General features: G+C 40.4%; 1 protein-coding gene and 1 pseudogene across 2 annotated transcripts in view; one reads left to right on the top strand and one right to left on the bottom strand.

Moving 5' to 3' along the window:
* Positions 1-806: 806 nt before the first annotated feature.
* Positions 807-24,160, top strand: part of LOC308645778 (olfactory receptor 7D4-like) — an 89,900-nt pseudogene continuing 66,546 nt past the window's right edge. Inside the window, exon 1 of the transcript in view lies at positions 807-982. The product of the transcript in view is annotated as an olfactory receptor 7D4-like (transcript). The remainder of the gene's footprint in view (positions 983-24,160) is intronic.
* Positions 7,761-15,471, bottom strand: LOC308645905 (olfactory receptor 7D4-like; the record flags this gene model as incomplete). The annotated part of the gene is made up of 2 exons (XM_081288358.1): positions 7,761-8,002; positions 14,703-15,471. 2 exons carry the CDS (start codon positions 15,469-15,471, stop codon positions 7,761-7,763), a joined length of 1,011 nt encoding a protein of 336 aa, XP_081144484.1.

The raw sequence follows: 24,160 nt of genomic DNA, 5'->3' as shown, positions 1-24,160 counted from the left end.
TTATTAACAGTGACCCAGTCTTCCTCTCTCGGTTCAACATCCAGGCTTCTGAGTAGGCTGTCCTACCCAATATGGAAAACCAAATTTATTAAATACCCTGGGTGTATCACCAGGGTCACAGTAGAAAATCACATCATCTCATTTAATTTCACATTTCAATCCTCCCATGCAGTGAATGCTCACTGCTCCTGCTGTTAAGAGTGGTACTGTGACCTTAAATAACACCTTCAAGGTCACAAAGATAGTGCAATGAGGGGCAAATCTCTATTCTAGAAACTCTGGACTCAGGAATCAATCCCATTTCTAAATCACATCACATTGAGATATTTATATGTTCAAAATATCTTAAAGGAGTTCTTAAATAACAGTGGTAATAATAATGACAACTCTCATTTACTCAGACTCCTACTCAGCACCAGGGCATTTAAAATCTAACAAATAAGGAAATAGCAATGACCACAGTCTCAGCAATTTAGCAAGGCCATGAGCAACTTAGGGATACCCTATTTCAAAATAATAAATAAATTTTTAAAAAAGGGATGAGGATGTTGATCAGTTGTGGAGCACCCCTGCATTCTATCCCCAGTACCAAAAAAAAAAAAGAAAGAAAGTAAAGCAGAATGATTATATGCTTTGAAAGAGAAATGGGTGCCCCTTAACTGAATAAATCACAATCACTGACAGAAATAAATAAAGAATGAAGGCCAACACCCTAGGATGATATTATAAAGTGAGAGCTAACTGAGGTTTCAGTTGACTGTTCGTTGAACTTGCTTTTCTCTTTCTCCAGAAGATACACCGGCTCTATGGAAACAAAAAACCATACAGGCCTGTCCCAATTCTTCCTCCTGGGCCTCTCAGAGGATCCTGAATTGCAACCCATCCTCTTTGGACTGTTCCTGTCCATGTACCTGGTCACAGTGCTTGGGAACCTGCTCATCATCCTGACCATCTCCTCTGACTCCCGCCTCCACACCCCCATGTACTTCTTCCTCTCCAACCTGTCCTTCATTGATATCTGCTTCATCTCCACCACAGTCCCCAAAGTGAACTTCCAGGCACAGGACAAAAATGACATTTCCTACATAGAGTGCCTTACTCAGGCATATTTTTTTAATACCTTTATTGGAATGGATAATTTCCTACTGACTGTAATGGCCTATGACCGCTTTGTGGCCATCTGCCACCCCTTGAACTACGCAGTCATCATGAACCCCTGGTTCTGTGTCCTCCTGGTTCTGATGTCTTGGATCATCATGTTCTGGTTCTCTCTGATTCATGTTCTGCTGTTGAATCGACTGGCCTTCTCCACAGGCACTGAAATCCCACATTTCTTCTGTGAAGTGACTCAGCTTCTCAGGGTGGCCAGCTCTGACACCCTCATCAATAAAGTCTTTCTTTACATGGCAACCACTCTGCTGGGTGTGTTCCCTGTCACCGGGATCCTCTTCTCTTATTTTCGGATTATCTCCTCCTTACTGAAGATGTCCTCCTCTGTGGGCAAGTCTAAGGCATTCTCCACCTGTGGGTCCCACCTCTGTGTGGTCGCCTTGTTCTATGGAACAGCGCTTGGGGTTTACCTCAGTTCTGCGGTGGCCCATTCTTCCCAGAGAACCATGATCACCTCAGTGATGTACTCTGTGGTCACCCCCATGCTGAACCCTTTCATCTATAGTCTGAGGAACAAGGATATGAAGGGGGCCCTTCGGAAACTCGTAGAAAGAGCAGTGTCTTGTTCCTGATGGATCACTCAGCTCAGAGCTGAGCGTTGGGTTCCCCCAAAACAAATACTGTGGATTTTAGATCTTGGTTCTTTTTCTCCCCAGAGATGTACTTGATGTCTTCTATCCTTAAACCACCTACGGCTTTGCATACACACTCAGTAATTCTTTCCTAACTTTTTCCCCTCATGCATGGTCCATAAAGGTCCAAGTTTTTAAAGGTTTCTCACAGGTACTTCTGAGATTTCCAACTTGACTTAAGTCTATCACATGTTGGCATGGTTTCCTAAAAAATTGTTGGTAGAATGTTCATGTTCTTTCACTTAATTTATTGTTTTGTATTTTGTTTTACTTTCTCTGGAGCAAAAAAAGGTACAAATCATCAAAGCAAAGTGCTCATCATATCATGACTGTGCTGGTCACTTTATCTGTATGACCTTATTTAATTTTGAAAACACTTTGAGACATTCGCTCTCATTCATACATTTTCCAAAGGAAGACTGGGTTGGACAAAATACTGGACCTGACACAGAGCCCTCACTGACTCTGGTATCATACTGTTAATTAGAGCAATGCTTCAATTTTCAACCTGAAATTTTAAATCTAATTTTTAATGTGGGTTTGTTCATATGATTCTTACTGATAAGATGCCTTCGGTAACTCTGATTTTTTATGTTATTTTATGAACGTTCCTTATTTCCATTTATTCTTTCCTTCCTTTTCTCCTTCATTTATTCCTTCCTTCTTTTTTTCCCTCCTGTCTTTTGGCTGGTTTGTTGGTAAAGATCCACTTGCTCCTCTCTATGGCTGAAATAGTCTATTGTAGTTTGGTATGTTGGAGTTTATCTGTATATCCATTCATGGACATTGGAGTGACTTACATCTTTTCACCCTTGTGAATAATGCACTGCTGTGTGAATGTTAGCCCATTTGTCTGCTTTTGTGACACTGTCACCAAAACATAGTCCTGCATTTTGCTGGTGTTATATTTGCATTTATTTTTTTTTCTTTCATCTTAGGGATATTTTTCTCATGCCTGATCTATCTTAAGTCAAGGTGGAAATCTCAGGAATACCTGTTAAAAAATAAACTTGGACCTTTATGGACCATGTATAAGGGAGAAAAGTTAGGAAGGAATGACTGAGAATGTATGCAAAGTCCCCAGAACCAGCTCCTGTGATGTTTCTCAGCTCACAATCTCTGGAGATTTTAGGCATCATTTCAGATTCACAAGTTATGGTAGGGAAAATGTCCTTTCTTTCTAAATTCATTTTTAAAATGTGTACAAACCTGTGAATCCAGAGGATGAAACATTTTTGGAGATGGACGATGGCCATGATTACACAAGTATGTGAATGTAATTAATGCCAACGGACAAATGCAACTAAGTAGTTTCAATGGTGGTATATTTGGCTCTGTATATTTTGCCACAATAAAAAACAAAATAAAAAGATGAGACTTGAAAAAAAATAAAAGAAAGGAGTGGTATGAATTGTATGCATGAGCTATCTCTGGAGTAGAGATAGAGTCCCAAAACTTTTATAGATATCCATGTTCTCTTCTTCTTCTACTACTAATATCGGAAGTCTTTAGAGATTATGATAACACGGATCAATATTACTACTAGCTTTCAGCTTCTGCAGTGACCCTCCAGGTCCCATAATCGAAATAATGAGCCTGTATCTCCAGACCTTTAGTTGTTCCAAGTCCTGTGGGCTCCATACCTGTGTCTTCTCCTCACTTGGTTGTCTGCATCTGAAAATTTCTATCTGATACTGTATTCTTCTCAGTCCCCAGGACAGACTGAGGTTCCACTGGGCACCAGGCAAGGGAGGGGTGTTGGATTTTCCATTCTTGGTCATAACCCAGCAGAGAAGCAGCTTAACCTGGTAAGGGCTCAGGAAGTTGATGGATGAAGGAAGGTTTGAACCTTAGTGGAGACTTCAAATTACAAAATAGGGAAAAGTCCCTAGCACATAACCTGCCCCAAGTAGACCCAGGTAGTGGGGGGTAGGTCATGGCTGGAGTAAGGTGAAATTTCTTCCGAGTGGTCTAGGGGTGTAGCTCATCAGCAAAGCACCTACCCAACATGCTCCATACGCTGGACTCAATTCTCAGCACCACTCAGAAAGGAAACAACTGTTAACAACCACAATAGCAGTCAGAGCTGCAGCTGCGGGTGGCCCGTGCCTATAAGGAGCTACTCAAAGGGAGGGGCAGGAGCAGCACAAATTCAAGCCAGCCTGGGCAAATTAGTGACCCTGTTTCAATACATAAAAGGGCTGGAGATGTAGCTCAGTGGTAGAGCACCTTGAGTCAAACCCCAGTACCAGAAAAAAGAAAGAAAAATTGAATATAAGGATGTATGTGTGGTCATGTGTCCATGTTTTTGAGTGGAGATGTTTTGTATTAATATCACCAGAGATAATAGCCAAAATATAAAATTGATTGATTTGATTACAAATATTTAAGCATTATATAGTTCAATCATCCTGGAAAAATTAAAAGATAAATTGATGGCTTAAAAATAAAGAATTACAGGGGCTGAGGCTGTAGCTCAGTGGTACAGTGCCCACCTTGCATGTGTGAGGTACTGGGTTCCATCCTCAGCACCACATAAAAATAAATAAAGATATGTGTCCATCTACAGCTAAAAACAAATGTTTTAAAAAATAAAGATTTACAGTGTTATTAAAGTCTGGCTATGTGAATTAACTCAAGACATAAAAAGTAAATTTAAACCAGTGTAGTCTATCAAAGGTTGGAAGGAGAGTCTTCTCTGAAATAGGGATGCTGGGCTGAGAGGCAGGAGGGGTCGTGGTTAATTAGAGGAAGAAAGGAAGGAAGAGAAATCCTGGGCTGAGAGAAGAGAAGGTGGGGCTGTCCTTTCAGGTGGAGAGTTACTTCGGGTTAAGAGAGGCCATTATGATGGAGAGCTCAGCAGGGACGAGTGTGTGAGGTCCACAGAACAGATCCTGGGGTCTTCTTGATGTTGTTCTCACACTGACAAACTTACACTTATTTGTAGACCTGAGTTTGTGACAGTTTTCTCTCATATTTCTTTACAGGGATTGTCAGAGTCCCTATCACCTAGTAGATGTTCCACAAATGCTAACCTTGAATGTGTAACAAAGACTAAGACCAGCATGTCAGTTACAGCACAAAAAAAGAAGTAGGACAATAAAGAGAAATCATAACAAAAATCACAGTAGAAAAATGTCCTTCAGAAGATTTAGCAGCTAATGCTATTTTTAGCAGCCAGGCCAGAGTATCCTCAGACATGAGGAAACCAGCAATAACTTCTTAACTCAATAAAAAATGATTGTTGGAAAAACCCTAATAAAAAGAAAATGCTACAATACAATATTATAGATATTTGTGGTCAGCTCATAAACATGGCAAGAGTACATACTCCAACTCCAATCATTCAGTATTCTCCAGAGCACTGAATTGGCCTGAGTACCAAAAAAATAGAAATGATGATGTGATTATATATATGGTGGCCACTAAAGTGAACAGATAATGACAATGACAACAACCAAAATACAAAACTATTCAATGATGTTATTAACTCACATCTGACGGCAAGCACAAGTAGATTACAGAAGAAACACCCAATCACATCAAGCACAAAAGGGACAATGACCCATGCATAATGGATCTTGGGTGAGCAGTTACTAATAAACTAATTGAAACAGGAAATCTAATAAGGACCTGGAATTCATGGGAGGGAGTGGAGAAGAGAGGGAAACTTTCCGGAAAGTACTACCTTTGAGGAATGGGTAAATCTGACTTATTGGAAAAGGTTCTGAATTCCAGAAAGCAAGGAAAGGAGGCAGAAGAAGGATCATTTGGTGGAAAATAAAGTACTTTGCAAGTACTTTAAGATGACCAATGGGGGGAAATTGGACAATGTTCTAATCAGGTCCCATAGGTAACCATTGGGAGCAAACGGGGTAAGGTCTTCAATCAGGTCTGTATAGGCAGAGAACACCTCACAGCTGAGAGCAGGAGACACTAATTTCCAGACATCAGGCCCTCTGGCCTCTCTCTCTTGCTCAGCCCACTGTACTCTACCTACCAGAGTGCCACCTCCACCTTTGTCTTCAATAAGTCTGTACTTTGCCTGTTACCTGTGTGTATTTTGCTCAGTTCTTTGTTTGGTACACCAAGAACCTGGACCCCACCTGGACACCCCGATGATGACATAATCTACAAAATTAGGAAATGAGCACAGACCCGATACGACATTTACCCACAGAAGATTTATTAACTGACAACAAGTACCTGAAAAGATGCTCGATTAGTCATAAGGAAACACAAATCCAAAGCAGGAAGAGATACCACTTCACAGCCAATAGGAAGCTTTGGTTGAGATCAAATTGAAGATGACAAGTTTGGGCAATGACCTAAAGACACCAGAACCTTCACACATTAGATATGAAACACACCAGCTACAACAAAACAGCAGTTTGATGATTCCTTAAAAAGTTGAATATGCCATTGCCTTACCACCCAGTGTCTTACTTCTATGTATATATTACCCAAGCAACTGACAGCCACATAACCGTGCACTGTTGAACCATAGGAAATGCATCTTTTGGCAGTTTCACTGTTGTGCAAAATCACAGGTCACTTACATAAACTCACATGGCTGGGATGTCACTAGACGACCTCATCTTATGGGACCACTATCAAATATACCGTCTGTCACCTCCCAAAGCTTATTATTTTAACATACGACTATACTCAAATAATCCATGTTCACAAATATCCTTTTAGGCACTACTGTTCACAATATCAAAATGGTAGAAATTAAAAGACCAACAAAAGATTAATATAAAAGCAACTAGTGATGCACACGTAAAGAGAAAAATTACTCAGTTACAGAAAGAAGATAAATAGTTAACATTAACCCAAACAACCAGAGGAGGAAGGAGGGAAGTTGGGAAGGAGAGAATGGAGGAGAAAAGAAAACAAGAGAGGAAGAAAGAAGGATTTTGAAAGGAAACACTGCAAGGATCACAAGGAACAGAGCAACATGTCGGGGTCATCCAAAGCACTTGATATCACCATGAGTCCTAGAAGCACACTGCTTTCAAAGGCAGACTCCAGCCTTCATGCTCAAAATCCAACCATTGTTGTTACAAAACCTAAGATAGCAAAGGCAGGGGCTTGCACTCAGCATAGGCTCATTCTCATGCCCCTGAGGGGTATCTTCCCTTCAGAAATTGTGTGAATGAGAGAAAATACATCAAAGCAATCTTTTCAGAATAAGTAAAATCAAATATGAAAATCAGCAAGCACAGGACAGATACAGGAAGCACTCTGATGGTTTTCATTCAATTTCTTCCAGAGAAAACCAGAATAACGATTCAAGTTCAAGTGATGAGCACCAACATTCAAGCTATAAATTCTAACAAAACCATGACAGCACTTGATATGAAAGTCTTTAATTTTTTTTTTATTTTCACTTATTATTACATTATACTTAGACATAATATTGTCATTAATTTTGGGGGGTTCCCAATACTTCCTATTTTCCTTCCATCTTCCCTCTCCCTGTTCACTGTCTTTTACTTTTACTGGTCTTCCTTGTTTATTTTATAAATTTGTATTTTATAGATTTTTTAATCAATGGTATATATATATATATATATAAATATATATATATATATATATATATATATATATATATAAAGTTGAAATTCACTGTGATATATTCATATATGTACATAAGATAGTTTGGTCAATTTAATTTCACCATTCCCATAAAAGTGGAAATTTCAGAAATTGCCTATAAGAAATTTCACCAATCTTGGAACTTTATGAGCCATGTATAAGGAAGAAAACTGAAAAGAGGTTAGTAAGGGAGTTGTTGGGGGGAAATATATACAAAAATATACATAAGAGAAGTCATAGCAAATAGAAGAAATTAAGCATGTATTTTAGGGATGAAAAAAAGAGCCTAGATATTCAAGTTCATATTTGCCTTCTGGTACAGACTCTAGTTCCTCAGAACTAGAGGTCAGTGGTCCATCAGGGACAAGGGGCTGCTCTGCTGAGGAGTTTCTCCAGGGCCCCCTTCACATCCTTATTCCTCAGGCTGTAGATGAAGGGGTTCAGCATGGGGGTGACCACAGTGTACATCATTGAGGCCATCATGGTTCTCAGAGAAGAATGGGTCACAGCAGAAGTGAGGTATTCCACAAGCCCTGTTCCATAGAACAAGCAGACCACACAGAGGTGAGACCCACAGTGTGGTGAGCCGTTTCTGCGGACTGTGGTCACCATCACAAGATGGCGCTGGCTCCACTGTGGTCTGTAACAAACAACTCCTTATTTGGGAGAGTTGGCACAGGGTTTTTTAACACCCTATGAGAAAGCTCCACGTAGCAGCTTCGCATTGGGGCTTGGGATGCTTTATTAAGGCTGGGAGGGACATCCAAGGGGAAGAAGAAGGAATAACAAGGACCTGAATAAACGGCTGAAAGAAGATTCCTGTTGTTGCGTCTTCCTTGCGGGCGAGGGGGCGCGACAAGTGGTGCCGAAACCCGGGAAAAACCAGGACTCTCAGTCGTCAGGAGTGGTGCACCAGATCGTCCCGGTGAGTGGGACCCCATCGTCTCGGAGAGCGAGACCCCATCGTCCCAGAGAGTGGGACCCCATCGTCTCGGAGAGCGAGACCCCATCGTCCCAGAGAGTGGGACCCCATCGTCCCGGAGAGCGGGACCCCATCGTCCCGGAGAGCGGGACCCGCGACCAAAGCGGAATCAGCTCCTCTACTAAGAAAGAGAGAGCCTCATATTTTATTGCAGCTGCACTGTGTACTTTCATTTTTGTTTTCTGTGTGCCTTCATTTTTGCTTTCTGTGTCTGTTTTGTTGCTGTGTCATCCCTTTACATTGACTCTCTTTGAGTCTTTCTCTGCCAATCAGCTAGAGGGACATATTAAATGAAATTGTCCCGAGGGGGATAGACGGGATCGGGAAGGCACGCCTGGAGCAGCGAGTGTCGTTCCAAGTTTGATACTCAGGAACGCCCACTGCAGCCGGGAAACGGGAACAAGGGCCCACCCCGGGCCCCGTATGCCAGAGTGTACGGGACGGTCCAAAGACAGAACAAGCTGCTACCGCAGTAAGATCTTGGCCAGGCGGGGGAAAATGCAGACAAAATCATACAAAAGGCAATCGGCTAGGAAAACTTGGAGAACTTTTGCCCCGAGAACGGGCAGCGGACTCCATGTTGTTTACATCACCATGGTAACCATGGGGTGCCTGGCCGGAAGAGCAGCCTCCTGGTCCCACCTCCCACACTTTTGCGGGCTTCCGATTGGTTCTTCCACAGTCACTCAGACAGGACTTCTGGTCCCGCCTTCCAGCCACTAACCTGCTTTGCTGTGTTTCAGATTTCTACCGGAGCTGCTCAGAAAGATATCTTTTTCAGACAAAATTTAATTCCACGTGTTTCTATGTTACAGTCCTAAATTTAAACTAGTTCTAAGTTAAATAACCTGACTTTTCTCTGTAGTTGTGTTACTAAATAATGTTCTATTGAGATATCAGATATGCTTCTTTATATTTTACTTTTAATTTTGGAGATTATGAGGATGCATTTATTCGCCACAGGAACAAGCCGACAAGGTTCCTGTGATGACCAAAAAATCCTTATTTTCATTGCTAACCATAAAAATAAAAATGTATACTCAAGGATCTTATTTCAGTACATCTAGTGACGTCACATAGAAGAGTGCACTCCTAGTTAAAAATAAATTAAAATGGATCCAAATATTTTAAGACCACGTGGTTACATAAAGTTAATACAATTATAAGTTAAGTTCTTATTCTTAATATATATTTTTTAGATATTTAAATAACCTATATTTGTTAATCTATAAATTAATTAGCACATGCCTAATTGATTAATTAATATATATTTGCCTAATTGTTTTTCTTCAACAGGAAACCCATAATTTATGTTTTATATTTACATTTATCAGATACTCTGCCTTTTCAGTTACAGATATTTGAGATAAATGTGTTTACTATAAATTTGCTTTTAAGTAAAAATACAATCAAATAATTTCTAATTCTCAAAGTTACTATTTAAACTCATAAGATGATAAATTATTATAATTATTTCTACAAAATATCTAAGGGTTTTAACTATATTTTCATTGATATTTCTTATCAAAGTATAATAATTTGTTTATAGATCCTAAGGTGTTCAAAGATTGTTCCAAAGTATATTTTTTTTTAAGAAAAAGATGTTCCAACAAAGAAGAAGTACACATGGATCCTAAGAAGAAGAAAGAAATCATCTTTGGGTAAAATAAGGTCTTTCTATTCATTTCCCTAAGTAAAAAGATTTTTATATTGTTATCTAAACAAAAAAGAGAGAAAAAATTTCATATACTAAACTGACTATAATTAACTTAAAGATATTTCAGTTTATTTTCCTAATTTAACCATACTAATGTGAGCTAAAATTTTGTCCATATTTTGACATGACAAACACCTATTGGAATGTGAGTTTATTTCTTTACAGAAAGATCCTTGTTGCCTAACAATTCTTACTGTTTAAGATAGGGATTAATTTTGGTAAATAAATTCACATTGTTGATTAAACATTAAGTATATTAAACTACTAACTTAAACCCCTGTATGACCTTTTGAGAGGAGGCCCCTCACCCACCTCCCTGCGAAAACCTACTCCAAAAGCCTTGAAGGCACTCAGGTTAATAGAAACAGCCTTACAAGAGATGCAGGTTACCCAGATAGATTATTCTATACCCCTATCACTTATAATCCTGCCATCAAAATTAACTCCTACTGGAGTGTTTTGACAGACTAGTCCCATCTATTGGGTCCATTTACCTGCTTCTAACTCTCGGGTGATAACTCCCTTTTATGAACTGGTGATAAATCTGCTCTGGAAAGCCAAATATTTGGGTGATGCACTATTTGAAAAGACTCTTGACATTCTCATTCAACCTTATACCCAAGATATGATTTTAAAATTGCAACAGAAACATGATCTTTGGTGTCTTTTTCTTTGTACTTTCAAAGGTAAAATTGATAATCACTTTCCCCGACATAAACTTCTAGAAGGCCTTAAGAGATGTCCTATCATTTTTCCTAAAATTATTAAAAGAGAGCCTATTTCGGGAGCTCAAACTGTTTATACAGACGGAGCAAAAAGGGGGGTTTGCTGTTGTTTTTGATGGATCTCAAGTAATTCGACACCCTGTTCCTAAACTGTCTGCCCAAAGATCAGAAGTTGAGGCTCTAATTATGGCCCTTAAACTATACAATTCCATCCCACTTAATGTGTATACTGATAGTCTCTATGTTGCTAAGTTAGCCTCAGTTATTAAAACAGCCCCTTATATTGGCAGGCAATCCACTATCATGGAACAATTACAAACGGTTCAGCTCCTTGTTTGGGCTAGACGAGATCCTTTATTCATTGGACATATCCGAGGACACTCGGAGCTTCCTGGGCCTCTGGCGGAAGGTAATGCTAAAACAGATGCCGCCACTCATAATATGGGCCTAGTATACACTATAACCAAGTATGATGAGGCCTCACAACTCCATGCTAAATTCCATCTAAATGCACAATCCTTACGCTTCCGCACAGGATGCTCGCGTGATCAGGCTTTACAGATTGTTTCCCTATGCCCAGTATGTGCTCCATTTCTTCATTTTCCCAGTTTGGGTGTTAACCCTAGAGGCTTACACCCCAATGATATCTGGCAAACTGATGTTACCCACTTCCCTAGTTTTGGTAAGCTGTCTTTTGTACATGTTTCTATTGATACATACTTTGGCTATATCTTTGTTACATTACACACTGGAGAAAAGGCCAAAGATGTTATTGGACATCTCTTAAAAGCTTTCTCTTGCATGGGCAGTCCACGTTGTCTCAAAACAGACAATGGACCCACATATATAAGCCAAACAATTCAACGGTTCTGCACCCAATGGGAGATTGAACACAAAACAGGTATTCCTTATAACCCCCAGGGACAAGCTATTGTGGAACGAGCCCATCAACATTTAAAAATTTATCTACAAAAAATAAAGGAGGGGAAAATATATAGATGCTGCCAGGGACCTAAGGCCTATTATTGTGCCTCCTGGGGATGTGAAACCTCTAGTAATGGGTATTGACTTAAGAATTCACCTAGGAATGACTATGCCCATTTCTGGCAAACAAATATTACTATTCAGTTTACTTCCAATGGAAGACAACAACCAGATTGGACTTAAGGATATCTCTGGGGGCTGAGTATTTACACCCCCGGACAGTACAATCCTGGCCTGCTTTTTCGGCTCAAATTGACCACAGAACAGCCTACTGGAAGTCTAATAGGACCTAATCAGGTGCTCGGAGACCAAAAGGCCCCATCTGGACCCAAGCAGCCCATAGCCCCAACAGTAAAACCTTCCCCCAGCGGTCAAACAAAAACTATGGGCTATCAAACCTTTGATTATGCCCCTGAGCCCATATACCCTGGAACTGGAGATCGCCTTCTTAATTTGGTCCAAGGAGCCTTCTTCGCTCTCAATGCCACTAATCCTAACAGGACCCAAGATTGCTGGCTATGCTTGACCTCCAGGCCGCCCTATTATGAGGGGGTAACGATACTGTCTAATTTATCCTCTAATACCACTGCAGATCCTAAATGTTATTCTCTGCCCAGCTATAAGTTGACTATCACGGAGGTCATGGGGCAAGGGGTTTGCTTGGGAAAGGTGCCGCTTTCACGCCAACATTTCTGCAACATCACCCGACTTATAAATCAATCCCAATCTGATTATTTGTGGGGTCCCAAAGGGTCCTAATTTGCTTACAATACTGGGTTAACTCCCTGTGTTTCCATGGCAGTCCCAAATACAACTACTGATTTCTGTGTGCTGATACAATTATGGCCGAGGATATCTTATCATGGGTCAGACTACACCCTGGGACACCTTGAGGGACATACTCGGCTCCCCAGAGAACCCATAACTATGACTATTGCCCTCCTACTGGGCATAGGCAGAATAGCAACCGGAATAGGAACAGGGACAGCCACCTATGTCCAGGGAGGTCAATTACTAAATCTACAAATGGCTATGAATGAGGATTTAACAGCCATGGCCAAATCAATTACCGCCTTGGAAAAGTCCCTCACCTCCCTCTCAAAAGTTGTGTTACAAAATAGGAGGGGACTAGATTTATTGTTCGTAAGGGAAGGAGAACTATGTATAGCTTTATAGGAACAGTGTTATGCTTATGCAGATCACACTGGGGTAATCCTGAAACTATAGAAAAGGTCACGGAAAGATTGGCTAAAAGACAAAAGGAGTTTGAAGCACAACAAGGATGATTTGAACAGTGGTTTAAAAATACCCCATGGTTAACTCCTTTGATATCCACTGTAATGGGACCGCTTTTCAGTCTCCTCCTTATAGCTGCTGTAGGCCCCTGCCTAGGTAAGAGAGTGACACAATTTATTAAAGATCAAATTAACATTCTGACTTCTAAGCCAATACAGGTTCATTATCAACGCCTACAAACCAAGGATGATTTTGCTGAAGTTTGTCTCCGACCAATTCAAAGATAATTTTTCTACAATAATCCCTGCTTCATGCCTTCCTCCTTTCACCCTCTTTCTTCTTTATTTTATTATTCCTCTCCTCTGACTTTATGCCTTGTTGAACCGGAACCAATTAGAGACCTAATGATGACTGGCTGAGTAGATACCATTAAACGCCTTGGCAACAACGAGCTGATCTTGTAGTACCCAGAGACGGGCAACTTTCACGCTTACACTGCAACCTAAGACAGGGGAATGGGGCCTCCCCAAAGACGGGTAAGCAATGTAAGGACAGTGAACGACCTAAGACAGGGGCTACTTGATTCCCTTTGACGTGCAACAAACAAAAGAAAAAAACTGCTGGCAGTGGTTTCCCCCCGGCCCCCAGGGCTTGGATCCAGCCCTGAATTTTATGCACGTCAAGGAGGCCAGCTCACAGGGCCTTGTAAGATTTGTGGTGTCTGTTTTCATATTCAGCCAATAACGGTCATGTGGGAACGTCCTGACCTGCTTGGGTCTGATAAGGTTCCTGGTTGAAGGCTTAGTATGAGTAATGGCAATTCACCTCAAGTCTGGCTTGCGCAGATTAAACAGTAAATCTTTGACATGGTCGTTGCACCCCAAGTTTTATGAACATTGCGCTGGGATCGACATGTCTTTCTTTGTTATTCTCTTAGTGTTGGAAAGCCCTTACACTCTGCCGGCTTTACTGCCATTGCACGCAGATGGGTTTCCACACTAGTGCTTTTCTATCGCCTTAAGACCCGTGCCTTTCTTTTAGGGTGTTACCAATTTGTTTATCGTTGTATTTCTATACAGCCACAGTTCAGCCTCAGCTATCCCCCTTCGTCCACCATCGTCACGATACAGGATGCGAGGCAAAGCACTGCACTTGAGTGATCCTTGAAGTGGACCTCAAGGAGAGCATGTCCTATTGCATGCGGGTTAGACGCGTCCACGCCCCGTCCCACGGAAAAAGGCGTCGGCTGATATGGCCTCGGATCTGGGGAAGGCGCCTCCTTGGGGCTGAGCCATACTATACAGCCACTTCTGCACAGTGGGATAGGACCTCTACTCTCGCCTGTGTTGTTCTTAGAAAACAAAAGGGGGAACTGTGGTGAGCCGTTTCTGCGGACTGTGGTCACCATCACAAGATGGCGCTGGCTCCACTGTGGTCTGTAACAAACAACTCCTTATTTGGGAGAGTTGGCACAGGGTTTTTTAACACCCTATGAGAAAGCTCCACGTAGCAGCTTCGCATTGGGGCTTGGGATGCTTTATTAAGGCTGGGAGGGACATCCAAGGGGAAGAAGAAGGAATAACAAGGACCTGAATAAACGGCTGAAAGAAGATTCCTGTTGTTGCGTCTTCCTTGTGGGCGAGGGGGCGCGACACCACAGGTAGAAAATGCTTTATATTTGCTAGCAACGGAGGACATCTTCATCAAGGAGGAGACTATCTGAGAGTAAGAGAAGAGGATCCCAGTCATAGGAAACATACCTAACAGGGCAGTCGACACATACAGAAAGATATTGTTGATAAGGGTATCAGAGGTGGCCACATTAAGGAGCTGAGCCAATCCACAGAAGAAATGTGGGATTTCAGTGCTAGTGGAGAAGTTCAGTCTCTTCACCAGTAGAATATCAATCAGAGACACCCAGAAAATGATGAACCAAGATAGCAGGATCAGAAGGACACAGAACCGGGGATTCATGACGGCTGTGTAACTCAATGGATGACAGATGGCCACAAAACGGTCATAGGCCATCATGGTCAGTAGGAAATTATCCATTCCAGCAAAAGTACTTAAAAAATATGCCTGTGCCAGGCACTCTATGTAGGAGATGTCCTTGTTCTGTGCCTGGATGTTCACCAGCATCTTGGGGACCGTGGTGGAGATGAAGCAGATGTCATTGAAGGACAGGTTGGAGAGGAAGAAGTACATGGGGGTGTGGAGGTGGGGGTCAGAGCTGACGGCCAGGATGATGAGCAGGTTCCCCAGCACTGTGACCAGGCACATGGACAGGAACAGTCCAAAGAACATTGGCTGCAGTTCAGGATCATCTGAGAGGCCCAAGAGCAGGAATTTTGACACCTGTGTGCAGTTTTCTGCTTCCATGAAGCTGGTGTATCTTCTGGAGAAAGAGGGAGATGCAGTGTTCATTGAACCGCCAACTGGCACCTCAGGGAAAGTTTTCTCCTTACTACATCACCCTAGGGCATCCTTCATCGTGTGTTGGGTCCTACCAATGACTATGACTCACTCATCCAAGTCACCCACCATTTCCACTTAAATGTGTACAATTTTCTTGACTTCTTCAGGTTAGAAGAAATTTCCATCTTTGAATCAATCACTCATTCTCGAACATCAACTTTTATTCCAAACTGTTCAAAGACATTTCAGGATCGGCTCCAGGTGATACTAATACTTATTCATTTACATACCTCTAAGACAGTGATTAAACATAGATTTTTTTTTAAATCCAAGAATCCTTTATTCCATAACTTGACACTTTATAGATTTGTGAGAGTTAATTACCATGGCATAATCTTTTTCTTAGTAAAAAAGTATGATTATTACTATTCCTATGTTTTTGAGGTCTAAAATGCCTTGTGGACAGTAAAACCTAAAAAAATTATTGTTGTCATTATTAATATGATATTTTCATTGTTAAGCTCCTTTTTTATGATAATTATTTCAAATGCATAATATTTCTGAGATACCAATGGTAGAGGGACATTTAGAAATGGGGATCTTGAGTCAGACTTCCCTTGATATGAATTTGGTTTATCAACACACCCTCTGTGTGGGGTTTTTTATTTATTTACTTTAATTTTTTATTAGTGCATTATAGTTACACGTACTAGTGGGGTTCCCTTTGGTGTATTCATAAATGCATAGGATACAATGTGTTCTATTTCTTTCCCCAGGACTTCCTCTTTCCCTCCTTTTTTCCCTCCCCCCAACTTTTCCCGTCTACTTTACTGATCCTCATATGCCTTTACCTTTCCAAACTTCTGCATTATAATTACACATAAACGTGGGACTTATTGTGATGCAGTCACACAGGCAGATGGCATAATTGGGTCAATTTCATTCCTCTCTTCCTCCCTTTTCTCATCCTCCTTCCTCTCCCTTGATCCCCTTCCTCTGCTTTACTGTTCTCCCTTCAGTTTTCATGAGATCCCCCTTTTTTATTCCTTATTTATTTCTAGATTTGATATCAGAAAAAAAATTTTGACCCTTGACTTTAGCATTTGTGTGGTCTTGAGACAAAATATTTAGACTCTCTTAGATGGATATCCTTCACCTCTACGGTAAGAATCATGAATATTCACTACATGGTATGATTGAAGAGTGAAATTAAAAGAGATAATGCATGTAATTTTTCTCCTGCGGTTCCCATGACATAGCAATGAACATTTTGTAAGTATGAGCTTTTGTTCTTAAACGTCGCAATGCATCTGTCTTGCCTAGCTACTGTTTGTCAGTACCCCTCTTCACTGGGGCAGCCATGAAGGATGAAATTACAATCATCATGAATACAACATCTGAGTTGTTTCTTTTAACAGCATACAGGTCTTCAAACTAATGAAGCTCCCTATGGCTCCTTTCAGAGAATTGCTGCCAGGTGAAGGTTTCCAAAAGAGGAATCAGTGTGTGGACTATATACACAAGAGAAGGAAAGAGAAGGCACCACCAGGGGCTGGGGATGTGGCTCAAGCAGTAGCGCACTCGCTTGGCATGCGTGCGGCCCGGTTTCGATCCTCAGCACCACATACAAACAAAGATGTTGTGTACGCCAATAACTGAAAAATAAATATTGAAATTCTCTCTCAAAAAAAAAAAAAAGAGAGAGAAGGCACCACCATTAACTTCAAGTACAAAGCTTGTGCAGAGGTGCACCCTTGTAACTCAGGATTGATGGCTATAATTAGGCTCCCTCTCCAAGGCTTTTGGAGGGAGGTGTATTTAGTATGTACCCAAGGTCATAAACACCCTGGCTCAGTTTATGTACTCAAGGTCATAAACATTTTCTTGTGAGCATGTGTGCACTAATGTAACCTATTGGCACTGTGCCTTCTTTGTCTGGCCTGAATATAGAAAAAGGCCTATGGACATGGCCTGGGGGGAACGGCTGCTGCCACCTCTGAATAAGGCCTGTCTACTATCCCAACTGCACCTCGGATCTTCTTTCAACTGCCAGAACCCTGAACCTTGCTTCCTGGATAGGAGCCCCCCACATTGCAGCCAGCTATTGAGGATTCAGATGCAAGAATATTCTAAAAGGCAGGAAAAGCCTGGGAAATGCAGCAAGACCATACCTGGACATAAAAAATAAAAGGGGCTGGGAGGTAGCTTAGTGGAAAAGTGCCCCAGATTCAATCCCCAGGACCAGAAACACACACACAAGAATGTGTGAGATTGTGCTCTGGTGTCCCTGCTCTAGATTGGAGATGTATTTTATTAAAATCAGCATATTTAATGAACAAAATCTATAGTTGATGGATTTTATTACAAATATTTAAGCATTATACAAATCAGTCATCCTGGAAAAATTAAAAGATAAATTGATGATTTAAAAGTAAATGTTAAAAAAGAATAAGTATTATGAATTCCTGGTAATGTAAATTAATTCAGTACAGAAAAAAAAAAGTTATTTTATATTAATTTTATCTATGAAGGTGGGAAGAAGAGTCTTCTTTGAAAAAGGGATGCTGGGCTGAAGTGGGGGTGGTGATGGTAATTAGAGGAAGGAAGGAAGAGACATCTAGGCTGAGAGAAGAGAAGGTGTGGCTGTCCTATCAATGGAAAGCTGACACTGGGAGGGGTTAGGAGAGGCTGGTGTGGCGGAGAGCAGGGGATGAGGGTCAGCAGGGACAGAGTGTGTGAGGCCCACACTTTCATCTTTGAAAAGATTCAGCAGCTTATGATGCTCTTTTAACAGCAAGACAAAGAATCCTCAGACATGTAGAAACCAAGGAAAATTTTTTAACTCAATAAAAAGTGATCATTTAAAACCCACAGAATATAGGAAATCTACAATAAAATACTGTGATATTTGTGTTTACCTCATAAACATCCGTAGAGAATGTACTCCAACTTTGAACATTCAATATTTTCTTGAGATGAGATCAGAATTGTCCTGAGTACCACATCACAAATAATCACGACTGTAGCTGTGGCTACTGAAGTGCACTGAGAGTGACAATGACAGTCACCACAATCTGAGCTTCAGTGCAGATTCAGTGACATAATTAAGTCAGTCTGACAGCAGCATCGGTAGATTACAAAAGTCACATCAGAGCAAAACCTCATGCCGGAGGGATCTTAGTGAGCAGTTAGCAAATAAACGAATTGAAAGAGGAAATCTAATAGGGACCTGTCATCCAGGGAGGGAGTGGAGGAGATAGGGAGACTCTCCAGAAAGCACTGCCTTCAAGGAATGGCCATTTCAGACTCTTGCATTAAGGTTCAGAATTCCAGAGAGCAAGGAAAGAGGCAGAATGGGAGCCTGAAAAGATGATTCAGTGGAAAATAAAGTACCTTGCATGTGCAGGACCTGCGCCTTCATAGACTGACTACCCTGGGCTGTCCCAGGGTCACTGTCCTGGAGTACAGCCCAGTGCCCATCTTCTCTTTTCCCTTCTTGCTGCACCAGCCACACTGGACATGCTGACTCTCTCCAAGGGCTACCACCGGAGACATCCCTTCTGCACAGCCGGTTCCAGGGAGCCCACTTGCGTTTTCACAGAAGCTTGGAGCAGAGGAGTACATAAGGGAAGAGAAGGGCATGCTTAAAATTTCTACCATCTCAAGGGTTGGATTCTCAGCACTCCTCATTAAGTCTATTATTCTTGTGTCTTTGCAAGTAATTCAGCTCCCCTGGGTACAGAGTAGATAGCAATTAGAAAATTTTCAGTCAATATTGTGTGTGTGTGTGTGTGTGTGTGTGTGTGTGTGTGTGTGTGTGTGTTGGCAGAAAGAGGGCAAGAGGGATTGATCCCTTGCCAGGAAAATTCTTTTTTCTTTGGTTTGATTTAAAAATCACAAGGTGTCCCCTTAAGAATGTTTAATTTCTATCAGGAAGCAAACCCAAGAATCATTCCTCTGTGACGGATCTCCTCCAGAGAATCCGTGAAGTTTTTATGAACCACTGAGCATTCATAGTGTTAAATTCATGCTAATTATTAGAGTCCAAGTTAGTGAGAAAACTGTAAATAGAATTCTGAGTCAAAAGTGACTTTATCCCTACAATTGCAATACTTTATAAAAATTGTCATACATAGTATATGCACATCAAATATATAACCCTACCAATATAACTTTAAATTTTTTCCATTAAGCTTTCTCGTGTTCTTTATTTTAAATTTTTTTTTAATTTCGTTTTATATATTTTATGCTTTTTAAAGGATAAAGATGAAACATAAGACAGAATTTCTTTGAAGTGAGATAAATGTCCAACATTCAATCATTGGGATGTCTCCACATGTCTAGAATATACAAAAAAAAAAAAAAAAAAAAAAAAAACACTTTAAGCAGGTAAGATCACAATAAGTGAGTTATATACCATTAATGGTATTTAAGAAAGTCATCAAACTTATTTTGAAGACATCAAAAATAGATTATCAGCCCCTGCCACCAGTGCAGGAGCCCAGGCCCAGGTTAGGCCCAGGACTGTCTCCGCCAACCAACATACCCCCACAGAAGCCCAGGTCCAGGTCAGGCCCAGCACCAACCCCCCAGGCCCACCTGGGAGCCCAGGCCTATCCCACCTCCATCTCAGGACACTGCAGCCATTGCCATATCCCTCCCCATGCAGCAGCCTCCACCTTGCAACAACAGACAGGGCCTAGAATCAGCTGCATCTTGAAACAGGAAGATGTTTCCATTATAAGGCTCTTTCAGCCCCATCTCTGAAAGTGGTTGCAGCCATCTTGGGCCACCCCCACTGCCTACCTTGAGTTACCTCCCCTGTTGCCACCACCACCTGTAGTTGCAGTAGCATCCATCATGGGACACTGGCAGGATCTACAAGCCCAACACCAAGGTGAGACACAGATAATCTGCATGGACACTATAAGATTATAAGGTAGAAACTGTAATACCTCAGATCCTTACTGCAAGAAAGGAAGACACATACACAACATGAAAAAACAAGGGAGGAAAGTACCCCAAACAAACCAAGGTACTACAATAACAGAATCCACTGACAGCCCAGTAGATGAACTGTCAGATAAGGACTTTAGCACATAAAATGATCTGTTAATTAAAGAATGACCTAAAGGAGCAAGTACAGGCAAAAATTGGTCACTCTAACAGAGATAAGAAAGCTAATACAGGCAACTGTCAATCACACCAACAAAGAGATAAGGGAACAAATACACTTAGCAAAAAATTATTTCAAGAAAGAGAGAATCTGAAAAAAAATCAGGAAACCTTGAAATGAAGGAAACAGTAAATAAAATAAAAAACTCAATAGAAAGCATCACCAACAGACTAGATCACTTGGAAGACAGAATGTCAGATAATGAAGACAAAGTATACAATCTTGAAAATAAAGTTGATCACACAATGAAGATGATAAGAAACAAAGAAAAGAATATCCAAGAATTATGGGGTAGCATTAAAAAACCAAATCTAAGATTTATTGGGATAGAGAAAGGCACAGAGACTCAAAACCAAAGGAATGCACAATATCTTCAATGAGATAATATCAGAAAACTTCCCAAACATGAAGAATGAATTGGAAAATCAAGTATAAGAGGCCTATAGGACACCAAATGTACAAAATTACAGCAGAGCTACACCAAGGCACATTATGATGAAAATGCTTAGCATACAGAATAAGGATAGAATCTTAAAGGCTGCAAGAGAGAGGAATCAGATCATATATAGGGGATAGGTGGAGACCAATTCATATTTCAGCAGATTTTCAACCCAGACCCTCAAAGCCAGGAGATCCTGGAACAACATATACCAAGCTCTGAAAGAAAATGGATGGCAACTAAGAATCTTATATCCAGCAAAACTAAGCTTCAGATTTGATGATGAAATAAAAACCTTTCATGATTAAACAAAAGTTAAAAGAATTTACAGTAAGAAAGCCTGCACAATATCAGAGCATTCTCAGCAAAATATTCCAGAAGGAGGAAATGAAAAACAACAATGAAAATCAGCAAAGGGAGGAACTACACTAAATGAAAGGCTAATTAAAGGAGAAACCAAGTCAAGTTAAAAACCAAAAATAAACCAAAATGTCTGGGAATACAAATCATATTTCAATAAGAACCCTGAAGGTGAATGGCCTAAAGTCATGAATTAAAAGACATAGACTGAGAGATTGGATTTTTTTTAAAAAAGACCCAACAATATGCTGACTTCAAGGTACTCATCTCCCAGGAAAAGACATCCACAGACTAAAGGTGAAAAGGTGCGAAAAAATGTACCACTCACATGGACCATGTAAACAAGCAGGGGTTTCCATCCTCATATCAGATAAAGTGGACTTCAAAGCAAAGCTAAGGAAAAGGGATAAAGACGGACATTTCATACTGCTTAAGGGATTCATACATCAACAAGACATAACAATCATAAATATCTATGTCTCAAATAATGGAGCAACTATGTATGTCAGACAAACCCTTCTCAAATACAAGAACCAAATAGACCACAACTGGGTGATGTTAATACACTCTCTCACCACTGGATAGATTTTCCAAACAAAGAAACTAAAGAATTCAATAATGCAATCAATAATTTGGACTTAACAGACATACATAGAATATTCCATCCATCAAAGAGCAAATATACTTTCTTCTCAGAAGCACATGGATCCTTCTCCAAAATAGACCATATGTTATGCCACACAGCAAGTCTTATAAAATACAAAAAATAAATAGAAATATGACCCTGCATTCTATCAGACCATAATGGAATGAAATTAGAAATCAATGATAAAAGTAAAAAGAGAAGATACCCCACCACCTGGAGACCAAACGATATTCTATTGAATGATGCATGGATAACAGATGACATCAGGGAGGAGATAAAAAAAATTCTTAGAGGTAAATGAGAATTCCTGTACAACTATCAATATCTCTGGAACACTATGAAGGCACTGCTAATCCCAAAAGACCAGCTTATTGCATTAAGCTCATTCATTAAAAGAATAAAAAGTCAACAAATAAATGACCTAGAAAAAGAACAAACCAACATCAAAACTAGTAGAAGACAGGAAATAATTAAAATGTTCATAGCAGCTCAATTCACAATAGCTAAACTGTGGAACCAACCTAGATACCGTTCAATAGATGAATGTATAAACAAACTGTGGTATACACAATGGAATGTTACTCATCATTAAAAGAGAATAAAATTATAGCATTTGCAGGTAAATGAAGTTGGAGAATATCATGCTAAGCAAAGTAAGCCAATCCCAAAAGACCAAAAGCTGAATATTCTCTCTGGTAAGTGGAATGTTGATCCATAATGGGGGTGGGGGGAAAAGGCATGGGAAAAATGGAGCAACTCTGATTGGGCAAAGGAGAGGGAGGTGGGAGGGGGTATGGAGGCAGGAAAGATGGTAGAATGAGATGGACATCGTTACCCTAGGTACATGTATGACTGCACTTATGGTATGACGCTGCATCATGTACAACCAGAGAAATGAAAATTTGTGCTGAAATTGTGTACAATGAATCAAAATGCATTCTGCCATCATTTATACCTAATTAAAACAAATTAATTAATTAATAAAAATAGATTACCATGTGGTTCAGGAATCAGGAGTGATACGATACATTATTATTTTTTTAAAGACCATAGAGAAGGAAGTGAGTTTGCTTCTTTAAAGTGAATGAAATTGGGCTGGGGTTGTGGCTCAGTGGCAGGGCACTTGCCTAGCATGAGTGAGGCACTGGGTTTTGATCCTTAGCATCACATAAAAATAAATAAATAAAATAAAGGTATGGGTCCTCCAGCAACTAAAAAAATAATAATTAAAAAGTAAAGTGAATGAAATCACCTGCAATGTGTTGGAATTTTTTTTCCAGTGGTGGATATGAAACACAGAGCACTCTGCCACCAAGCTACATACCCAGTCCTTGGACGTACTTTTATTTAGAGCCTTATAGTTAAACATAATATGGGTTCATTTTGACAAAATCATAGATGCAAGAAATTTGACTTACTCCATTTCTGTCCCTGTCCTCACCCCACTTTCACTCCCTCCTTTCCTCTATTCTCCTTTCTCTACTCTTACAGATCTTCCTTTCCATGATTTATTCATTTTTGGTTGGTGGTTTTTACATATTCATAAAGGTGGAATTCCATGTGGTATATTTATATATGCATACAGCCTGATTTTGCTAAATTTATTCCACATTTCCTCTCCTTTCCTGTCCTTCCCTCTTTCTGTATCTCCTTTTATGCCACTGATCTCCCCTTTATCTTTTTGATATCCAATCCTCCACCTCCCCCCCCCTTTTCCTTTTATTTTTCACTACTTTCTGCATATGAGAGGAAATCACCCTTGGTTTTCTGAATCTGGCTTATTTCACTTAGCATGACGTCCTTCACTCCATCCATTCACCAGCAGACATAATTTCATTTTTTTCTAGCTGAGTAAAACTCTATTGTGTACATATACCACATTTTCTTAATCCATTGATCTATTGATGGGTATCTGGGCTGGCTGTGACTGTGCTGCTATAAACATGGGTATGCAGGTATCACTGTAGAAAGATGACTTTAATTCTTTAGAATAAATACCAAGGGGTGGGATATCTGGGTCATATGGTGGTTCCAAGCCTAGTTTCTGAGAAATCTCCATACTGCTTTTAAGTCAGGT

Source organism: Spermophilus citellus, assembly GCF_964194105.1.
Source record: "Spermophilus citellus genome assembly, chromosome: 3".
NCBI lineage: Eukaryota > Metazoa > Chordata > Mammalia > Rodentia > Sciuridae > Spermophilus > Spermophilus citellus.
The sequence above is the reverse complement of the archived record's forward strand: the minus strand, read 5'-3'. Positions and strand labels throughout refer to the sequence as shown.